The sequence below is a fragment of the Calidris pugnax genome, unplaced genomic scaffold, assembly GCF_001431845.1.
Source record: "Calidris pugnax isolate Ruff unplaced genomic scaffold, ASM143184v1 scaffold166, whole genome shotgun sequence".
Lineage (NCBI taxonomy): Eukaryota > Metazoa > Chordata > Aves > Charadriiformes > Scolopacidae > Calidris > Calidris pugnax.
The window spans coordinates 364,736-375,068 of NW_015090941.1; the positions used below are offsets into that span (position 1 = coordinate 364,736).

The 10,333-nt window shown below is 52.4% G+C and overlaps 1 protein-coding gene and 1 long non-coding RNA gene across 2 annotated transcripts; both read left to right on the top strand.

Moving 5' to 3' along the window:
• Positions 1-1,639: 1,639 nt before the first annotated feature.
• LOC106893676 lies at positions 1,640-4,141 on the top strand. Its single transcript, XM_014951844.1, has 7 exons — positions 1,640-1,719; positions 1,854-2,076; positions 2,336-2,450; positions 2,690-2,801; positions 3,091-3,248; positions 3,550-3,622; positions 3,838-4,141. The coding sequence occupies exons 1-6, from the start codon at positions 1,640-1,642 to the stop codon at positions 3,582-3,584; spliced, it is 723 nt and encodes a 240-aa protein (XP_014807330.1). The 3' UTR covers positions 3,585-3,622; positions 3,838-4,141.
• Positions 4,142-8,208: 4,067 nt separating this feature from the next.
• On the top strand, positions 8,209-10,075 carry LOC106893679. The gene is made up of 3 exons (XR_001413146.1): positions 8,209-8,417; positions 9,667-9,749; positions 9,883-10,075. It is a non-coding gene; the product is annotated as an uncharacterized LOC106893679 (long non-coding RNA).
• Positions 10,076-10,333: the final 258 nt, after the last annotated feature.

Genomic DNA, 10,333 nt, shown 5'->3' on the forward strand with positions numbered 1-10,333 from the left:
AGGAGGCATGGGAGCGGGAGCAGGTCGCAGCAGCCCAGACCATCGCCTCAGCTCCTGCCCACAACGGTAAGGAAGGGCTCAATGACGGCAGAGAGCTCTGGGAATGCTGCCCAGGGGACGTCTTGGTGTGGGGAAACTCTTCCAGCAGGGCTGGTTTAAATCCAGTCCCACTGCGGAGCAGCTTCACTCTCTCTTCTCAGCTGAGACAAGCACTAAGGAGCTTCTTTTAGCATCACCTGCATCTAAGCAATCTTTCCCTTTGGCCTCCTACAGCTCAAGCCAAAGGCACCATGCCTCTGGACTAGAGCCACAAGCAGGACCAGAAAACACAGAAGCCAGTATTTAAACGGCAGACTAACAGGTTTGCTTTGGGGATTTTCAAGGGGTCTTTCGGGTGACACTGCAAAATGGCACCCTGAGAGAGGCCTCTGCTCCTTTCCATCCCCCTCAGGAGAGAGCTCTGCTCTGAAACCCATCTCCCCAGAGCCGGGGGGTTCCTGTGGCCCCATCCACAGCTTTTTGGGGAGCAGAACGTCGCCTCCCCTGCTCCTGGTCTCAGTCACACCTTGTCCCTGGCCACAGGCACGAGGGAAGCTGCTCCTCCTGCCCCCTCGGCCCTTTGTGCTGAGAGGAAGGGGCAAGGCAGCGGGACGGTGGCCCGGACGCACACCTCCCGTTCATAAAACACAACGTTATGTTGGGATCTGTGGTTTCCTCCTCCAAAACAAACAAGAAACCCAAAGCCTTTGCTCATGGCAACAAATTCCTACATTTAATGGCCATGGGGCAGTGGTGTCTGGTGAACAGAAGCTCTCAAGAGGCTGCCTGAGGTGCCCATGGCAGTGGAAGCTCTTGTGGGAAGAGCTGTCAAATCTCTCCCGCTTCCCTGGTGTCTCTCAAGTCCCAGGAGAACTCTTGGCCTCCTGCCTCCCCAGGAACGGGGCCTGTGCCCTCGGCTGCCTGCTCCAGCCCCGTCTCCCAGTGATGCCACTCTAGGGATAAAAGGCAGCGCCAAGGAGCGCGTCCGTGGAGAGTCTCGGAGGAGCCGCTCGTGTCCCCAGCTCTCCACCCTCCACTGAGATCTGATATTGGAAAACACTCTGATAGTGACAATTATTAGTGATTAGATCAAATATTATTTGAGATTAGGAGATTGTTAGTTTAGGAGCTAGGATTAGGAGTTTGTTAGCTTAACACTTATTAGATTTTTAGATTATTAGTTTCCTATATATTTTTTTCTTAGTTTCTTAGATATTAAGTAGTTTCTTAAGATATTAGATAGTTTATTAGATTATTAGAACTAAAAATACTAACAATTACTAGTGACATCGTCTTTCATCAAACGTACCTGCGCTCATGGTAAATACCAACTCGGGTCATTGCTACAAAGAATTAATGTTTGTCCAAGGCAGAGTTAACTCAGCTTGGATTTACAAACTGTGGCAAACGCTACAATGGCTGCCAAAACCATCCTTTCTTCTCTGGGGTATCTCTTTGCCGTTAGATCAAGGGGTTTTACTTCTACCTGGTGGGGACGGGAGGGGGCTTAACTTGATTCACCCTGTGGGAAGCTGATCAGAGGGAAGATGCCCCCTCTCTTGCTCAGAGGAACTGATCTCTGGGCTCTCTCCTGAAGGACATGTCACATAGCGAAGACGAGAAAGACCAGCCCCACGAAGATCTGGCGGGGACTGCTGTGACCAACTGGCAGCAAGACGGGTGAGTGAATCCCATTGGTGATCTTGAGGGAGAAGCTTGGTTCTGGGCCTTTAGGGATTTCAATCAAGGAAGAGACGCAATCTGCTAGCTGCCCATGTTTTAATCTAACGATGTGGGGCTTTTGATCCCTTCAGAAACCACCAAGAGGAGAGTGAAGAGCCTCGGGACTCTGGAAGGGGCCAAGTGGAAACGGCCCAGCTGAGCCTGGAGCCCTCTACCACCGAGCGGCAGGAGGGAAAAGCTGGGAGTGACCTGTCCTGGAGCCCCAGAATAACATCTCACAGGAAGAGGAAACAGGAACAGGGCTCCAGTTTTGATACTGATGAAGAGGAAGAGGAATTTGAAACACCAAAGAGGGTAAGGTTCTGAAGGCTCTGCAAATGAATCGAGGATGCACAATCAGCTGCTCTCGCTCCTCTGCCCTCTGGGGCTTCTTACTTTTCCCCTTGGAGGTGCTGCCTCTGTAAAACCTTGACTTGAGTCTTTTTCCTCAACTTTGAAACACTTTGCTCTTCAAAAGAGTTTGTATCATCTTAGCAGCCTTTTTCCATGCTGAAAAGGGGCCTCGTATCCATGTTATGGGTATGTGACCTGCACGCACATTGTCTCCTTCCAGATCCTCTTAGACACGGATGTAACACTCCCAGACATCCCCCTGCCGCCCATCCAGGCCAGCTGGGACCCTCTTCCAGCTCCAGAGTCCCAGACCTCCTATGAGAACATCAGGAGAGGTACGGTGGGCAGGCCAATTGGTCTGAAATGGGCTGCAGCCACTCTTTGTGGGAGGGACTGGATGAGGCTGGCTTCAGGTCTTTCTCTTGGGGGCTGGTGTCCCGCCTCGGGATGCCCACAGCCCGGCTTTCAGCCAAGTGGTGGCTTCTCTCCCACCTGCTCTCACAGAAATGAGGAAGAGCCTTGGCTTGGGCTTTGGCCTTGCCCTTCCTCAGTCTTTCCCTTTGGCCTCCTACAGCTCAAGCAAACCACACTCTGCCTCTGGAGTCCCCGCCAAGGGCCCCTCAGGAGGAAGACTGGACCCAGGAGAATTGGGGGACTGGAGGAGCTCTGCTGCCAGACAACACCAAGTGAGTGTTTCTCCAGGAGCGCTTGCTCTTCAGGGCCTCTTCTCCTGGGCACTCCTGCCACCATCCCCAGGAAGCTCTGCGTCCTGCCACCAACACACACTCCAGCCCCTCCAGGGAAACCTGGAGCTGGAATAGCCTCTGTCTCCCTGGGAAGCCTGGAGATCCTGCTCCCTGCTGGTTCCACGTGCTCTCACCCATGCTGCTCTTAACAAACGGGGCTTGTACCTCAACAATTGCATCAGTCCACACTGAATCCTTCCCTGAAATGTCTGTCCTGTCTCTCTTGCAGCATAAACCCAGTCCCCTACCTGTATTGGTACCCTCCAGCCTTCCCAGTACCAGCTCCTGTGGTCCAGTATATCCTGCGCCCGAGGTATCGAAGCCTCATCAAGCCTATACGGGCCAAATTCCCCTGCTACCCCATCCTCAGAAAACCAACAGTGAAGAGTAAGTACAAACCCCAGAAGGTCCCTGGCTCTCCCTCAGCTCCTCCTTCACAAACACACCAATCTGCTGCTTCTGCCCCAAGAGAAACCCCGGCTCTGCAGGAGGGGGGACCTTGGTGGCCTCTCTCCTCTCCCCAAGGACAGGCTCAAGGCTCTTCCAACGCTTACGCCTGGCCTGGGTCTGCTTTGCCAGGGACAGGGATGCACCTTGGAATTGCTCTCTGCTCCCCTCCTCTGTGCCTGATGCTTTCATGGCAGGGCTTTCGGGCTGATTTGTGGTTTCTTCTTTCTCTTTTGCAAAGGCTTTTACAGGAGGACCATCAGAAAACGAATTTAGAATGAAGACCCCCAGGTCTCTTCTTCTCGCGGGGAATGGTAAGGCCTTTCTCCAATGCTTCCCACCTCTCTGTCCGCTTTCCCAAGAAAATATGCGCCTTTCCATAAAGCCCCAGGGCATCCTGCTTTCCTTGGCCCCTCACGTTCAAGAGGAGAAATGGTGGATTATTTGGTTGGAGGACCTTTTGACAGGCGGAAATAATCAGCCTATAACCAGTGACCCGCGGGTTCAAAGGAATTGTGTTTTTTCACAGAAACAGCTAAGTAGCCCACATCTTCTCCTGCTGCTACCAAACCGTGGCTCCATCCGAGGGCTCCATCCCCGCCGTGTTTTGCTGCGGTTACAACTCGGGCTGAGCGGATCCCCGTGAGACAGACCGTGGTTCGGGCAGAGACAAGGCTCCTCCCCAGGTCCAGGCTGCGTGTTTCCTCGGGTGGCCACGAAGGACACTATCTCAGCCCAGTGACACCCCACGGCACTCACCCTCGCCATCAGACGGAAGGGAACGCTCCCCAAAAACACACACAAAGTGCCCACCGGCTCGGCCACGGAGCTCTCCCCCCACCACAAGCTGAAATGCTTTTTCCCCCTGCGTTTTCCAGACTCTACATCGAGATCAGGGGGATACAAAATCCTCGGTCCTCTCCAAAAGCCCCAGAGTCCAAGAGCTGCGTGACTTAATGAATTATAAATTGGAAGCCGCTGCTGGAGACGCTTGCTCCGAGCACAGCGGCAAAGGCAAGCTGGTGTGGGAGTTTGTTTAAAAAGCCAGTATTAGAATGGCAGCAGGGTCGGGAGGAAGAACTGCTTCACTAAAATAAAATTAAAAAAAAAAAGATATTTAGCCCATTTACGTAGATGAATTAAAAGGACTTGCTTTTAATACATAATGTTATCAGCATTCCACAAGGAAAAATTCACATAAACAGAAAACAAGTGTAAACAAGTGACTGAACGTAAAGAAACTAATAATATTAATCTGGACTAACGACAAGCCATGAACGTTCCTACCTAATCCATCCGATGGACAAAGACAAATCCCTGCCACGCCGCGTCCTGCAGTTCTTTGCAACTTAAGGAACCACAGTCCTGATCAAAACAGCGCAACAGACAAGGAGCGCGAAGGTGAAATCTTTATGTTTAACCGCCTGCTTAATCTACACAAGATTACGGCAAAAGCCATTTCAGTGAAATTCAGTGAAAAGCCAAGCACCGAGAAAAGCAGAACAATCGTTGCAAAAGATCACCCCAGCCCAGGGTGCAATTTCCACCCGAGAGGCAAAGCTTCACGTCCAGCTTCCCCAGGGGGACGTCCGACAGAAACGAAAACATCGCCCCACCAACCCCAATATCTGCCATTTCTTAACACCCCAGAAAAGTTGGACAGGGGTGAGCTGTGGGTAGGAAGAGTTTGGAAAAAACTCTTTCTCTGTTGCAAAGGCTTCACAAGGAGGACCATGGGAAGATTAATTTAGAGGGAAGACCTGGGATCTCTGCTCACAGCAAATGTGAAGGCTTGCCACCAGCAATGAGTGGAAGATCCCAGGACTTTTTATTCTTCACCTCTTAATAAAATATAAGATGTTTTTTTCATTAATATTTAGCACGTCATCACTTTTGTCCTCATTCAAGGGACACCCCTCCCTGACAGCACTGCTGTGGGCAATACCCACAATAGCTGAGGATGCGGCTCCAGGATGAATGAAGGGGCACTTGAGCAGAGACCAAGATGGTGCTCGGGCCTCAGCCCGACCCTTTGCTCAAGGCTCCTCTGGGGCCTCAACACGATGCCAGACTCCCCTTCCCTCCCCTCAGCCCCTGCCCCAAAGACAGAGGAGAAATCAAGGCTGGCACAACGCTCAGCAGAAGAGAAGATATTGTTAACTCGGTAAAAACACAGCAACATTGCAAGAGGAAGGAGCCCTTCTTTGACAGCACAACACACACCGAAATGGTGCACGGGGACATGAAAGTAGCTGGGGCTGGAACAAACTTACAGCACAGCAGAGGCTGAGAACATTCATCCAAGACCTTCCAAAGTGATGGTGCCTCTGTACTGGCCACTGGTGAGGCCTCACCTCCAGTGCTGTGTTAGTTCTGGGCCCCTCACTACAAGAAGGACGTTGAAGTGCTGGAGTGTGTCCAGAGGAGAGCCACCAAGCTGGGGAGGGGTCTAGAGAACAAGTCCTGTGATGAGAGGCTGAGGGAACTGGGCATGTTGAGTTTGGAGACGAGAAGACTGAGGGAAGACCTCATTATCCTCTACAACTCCCTGAAAGGAGGCTGTAGAGAGGTGGGGGTTGGCCCCTTCTCCCATGGAAATAATGCCAGGAGCAGAGGAAATGGTCTGAAGTTGGGGCAGGGCAGGTTTAGAGTAGATATTGGGAAGAAGTACTCGACAGAAAAAGTGGTCAGGCACCGGAACAGCCTGCCCAGGGAGGTGCGAAATGGTGCACGGGGACAAGAAAGTAGCTGGGGCTGGAACAAACTTACAGCACAGCAGAGGCTGAGAACATTCATCCAAGACCTTCCAAAGTGATGGTGCCTCTGTACTGGCCACTGGTGAGGCCTCACCTCCAGTGCTGTGTTAGTTCTGGGCCCCTCACTACAAGAAGGACGTTGAAGTGCTGGAGTGTGTCCAGAGGAGAGCCACCAAGCTGGGGAGGGGTCTAGAGAACAAGTCCTGTGATGAGAGGCTGAGGGAACTGGGCATGTTGAGTTTGGAGACGAGAAGACTGAGGGAAGACCTCATTATCCTCTACAACTCCCTGAAAGGAGGCTGTAGAGAGGTGGGGGTTGGCCCCTTCTCCCATGGAAATAATGCCAGGAGCAGAGGAAATGGTCTGAAGTTGGGGCAGGGCAGGTTTAGAGTAGATATTGGGAAGAAGTACTCGACAGAAAAAGTGGTCAGGCACCGGAACAGCCTGCCCAGGGAGGTGGTGGAGTCACCATCCCTGGAGGTCATTAAGAAACGTGTCGATGGGGCACTTCAGGGCATGCTCTAGTGCCCGGGATTGTGGAGGGCTTTTGTGTGTGTGTGGTTGGACTCGGTGATCTCAGAGGTCCTTTCCAACCATGAAGATTCTGTGATTCTGTGATTCTGAAATGTGGGAGATGAACTCAGGGGGTTTTGCTTCAGCCATTCTGTGGGTTTCGGCCATTTGGTACAGAGGGGGATGACGTATGGACGAGGCTCGTTGCTGGGGGGCGTGGGCAGGATTCAGTAGCTCAGGAGAACAACTCCTTTAAAATGAAAGTCTCTGATAGGCTCACCCATTGCCAAAGAATGTGGGCCCTAAAGTGCCGAAGCAATGGGAAAAGGGGCATGAAGGTATAAATACCTCCAGTTCTGGAACTGGGGGGAGCCTCTTTTGCTGGCGGGGGCACCCCATTCAGCTGGGCTCTGTGACCTCTGGCAGGAGTGGGGTTTGTGAATGTGTCTCTGACCAGTACTGCGGTCCGGGAAGTGAAAAAAGAAATGCAAAATTTGTTGGAGAACCCTCTGGGGTAGCCAAGCAACCTGACCAGTTTTTAGGCCCCGATCTTTACACTTGGGATAAAATGTGGTTTATTTTAGGGGCCCTGTTTACACCAGAAGACAGACCAATGATGCGAGCTGCCAGGATGAGAATCTGGGAGCGGGAGAATACTCCCAGCGTTCAGGGACAGATTCCGGGGGAGCAGAAATGCCCCATAGCAAAGGCCCACTTGGTAACAGAACAATGTTGAAAGCAGCAATAATATGTCCGATGATAGGAGATTAATCATTAGGGGAGTAAGAGAGGCCGCCCCACAGGGGCAGAATTTTGATAAGGTTCTTGAAAATAAACAACAGAAGGATGAACCCCCTGAATACTGTCTGGAAAGATTGAGGAAAAATACGCAATAACACTCAGGAAGAGATGGGGGGCTAGAGTTGTTGAAAGTCAATTTTGTTACAAAGGCCGAGCCCGGTATTAGGAAAAACTTGGACAAGATGGTGGAATGGCATGACACGGATTTAATCGATCTGTTGCGGGAGGCCCAAACAGTGTAGGTCAGAACAACAGATGACAACAAACAGTAAGGTAGAAGCAAATGAATGGTAGCCGTGGTAGAAGGTGAGGGAGCGGCAAGCAGAGAGAGAGGGAGGGAAAGAGAGGGGTTACCAAATTGTAGTCGAAGGCCCAGTTATGGAGCAGGACGTGGGGCGTTTAGGACCCAACAAGGGGGAAGGGAGATCCCACCCGGGTGGCAGGTGGGCCTCAAACGGCCCTTCTACTGCGCGAGGCATTTCAAAGAGAATGCCCCAGAGCCGCCACCACCAGCAGCCACCATTACGGGCACCTTTTCCAGCAGGCCAAGGCCTAGCGCAGCCAATATCACAGAATCATAGAGCAGTTAGAGCTGGAAGGGACCTTAAACATCATTGAGTTTCAATCCCCCTGCCCTGGGCAGGGACACCTCCCATCACACCAGGTTGCTCCAAGCCCCATCCAGCCTGGCCTTGACCCCCTCCAGGGATGGGGCAGCCACAGGAGAGGGACCTTAAACATCATCGCGTTTCAATCCCCCTGCCCTGGGCAGGGACACCTCCCATCACACCAGGTTGCTCCAAGCCTCATCCAGCCTGGCCTTGACCCCCTCCAGGGATGGGGCAGCCACAGGACCAGCACCAGCTTCTCCAGAGCCGCCACCACCAGCAGCCTTCACTACAGGCCTCTCCACCCAAGGGCCTGCATCCCCATAGGGCCCCGACAGCTCGAGTCTCTGACAACTCATGTGCACGGCAAGATAAAGCCACAAGCAGGACCAGAAAACACAGAAGCCAGTATTTCAAAGGCAGACTAACAGGTTTGCTTTGGGGATTTTCAAGGGGTCTTTCGGGTGACACTGCAAAATGGCACCCTGAGAGAGGCCTCTGCTCCTTTCCATCCCCCTCAGGTGAGAGCTCTGCTCTGAAACCCATCTCCCCAGAGCCGGGGGGTTCCTGTGGCCCCATCCACAGCTTTTTGGGGAGCAGAACGTCGCCTCCCCTGCTCCTGGTCTCAGTCACACCTTGTCCCTGGCCACAGGCACGAGGGAAGCTGCTCCTCCTGCCCCCTCGGCCCTTTGTGCTGAGAGGAAGGGGCAAGGCAGCGGGACGGTGGCCCGGACGCACACCTCCCGTTCATAAAACACAACGTTATGTTGGGATCTGTGGTTTCCTCCTCCAAAACAAACAAGAAACCCAAAGCCTTTGCTCATGGCAACAAATTCCTAAATTTAATGGCCATGGGGCAGTGGTTTCTGGTGAACAGAAGCTCTCAAGAGGCTGCCTGAGGTGCCCATGGCAGTGGAAGCTCTTGTGGGAAGAGCTTTCAAATCTCTCCTGCTTCCCTGGTGTCTCTCAAGTCCCAGGAGAACTCTTGGCCTCCTGCCTCCCCAGGAATGGGGCCTGTGCCCTCGGCCGCCTGCTCCAGCCCCGTCTCCCAGGCGCCATTGTGATGCCGCTCTAGAGAGATGCAGCGCCAAGGAGCGCGTCCGTGGAGAGTCTCGGAGGAACCACTCATGTCCCCAGCTCTCCACCCTCCACTCACATCTCAGATTTGAAACCAACCCGGATAGCTACAATTATTAGTGATTAGAACAAATATTAGTTGAGATTAGAAGATTACTAGTTTGTTAGCTTAATACTTATTAGATTTTTAGATTATTAGTTTCTTGTGCACAGGAGGTTTAGAAGCTTGATCAAGTCTACACGGGCCAAATTCTCCTGGTTCCCCATCCTCAGGAAACCAACAGTGAAGAGTAAGTACAAACCCCAGAAGGTCCCTGGCTCTCCCTCAGCTCCTCCTTCACAAACACACCAATCTGCTGCTTCTGCCCCAAGAGAAACCCCGGCTCTGCAGGAGGGGGGACCTTGGTGGCCTCTCTCCTCTCCCCAAGGACAGGCTCAAGGCTCTTCCAACGCTTACGCCTGGCCTGGCTCTGCTTTGCCAGGGACAGGGATGCACCTTGGAATTGCTCTCTGCTCCCCTCCTCTGTGCCTGATGCTTTCATGGCAGGGCTTTCGGGCTGCTCTCTTGCTCAGAGGAACTGATCTCTGGGCTCTCTCCTGAAGGACACGTCACACAACCAAGACCAGAAAGACCAGCCCCACGAAGACCTGGCGGGGACTGCTGTGACCAACTGGCAGCAAGACGGGTGAGTGAATCCCGTTGGTGATCTTGAGGGAGAAGCTTGGTTCTGGGCCTTTAGGGATTTCAATCAAGGAAGAGATGCAATCTGCTAGCTGCCCCATTTTAATCTAACGTTTTGGGGCTTTTGATCCCTTCAGAAACTACCAAGAGGAGAGTGAAGAGCCTCGGGACTCTGGAAGGGGCCAAGTGGAAATGGCCCAGCTGAGCCTGGAGCCCTCTACCACTGAGCGACAGGAGGGAAAAGCTGGGAGTGACCTGTCCTGGAGCCCCAGAATAACATCCGACAGGAAGAGGAAATTCTCTCAAGTTTATACAGAGACGATGGACTCTGGCTCCAGTTTTGATAGCGATGAAGAGGAAGAGGAATTTGAAACACCAAAGAGGGTAAGGTTCTGAAGGCTCTGCAAATGAATCGAGGATGCACAATCAGCTGCTCTCGCTCCTCTGCCCTCTGGGGCTTCTTATTTTTCCCCTTGGAGGTGCTGCCTCTGTAAAACCTTGACTCTTGAGTCTTTTTCCTCAACTTAAATACTTTGCTCTTCTAAAAGAGTTTGTATCATCTTAGCAGCCTTTTTCCATGCTGAAAAG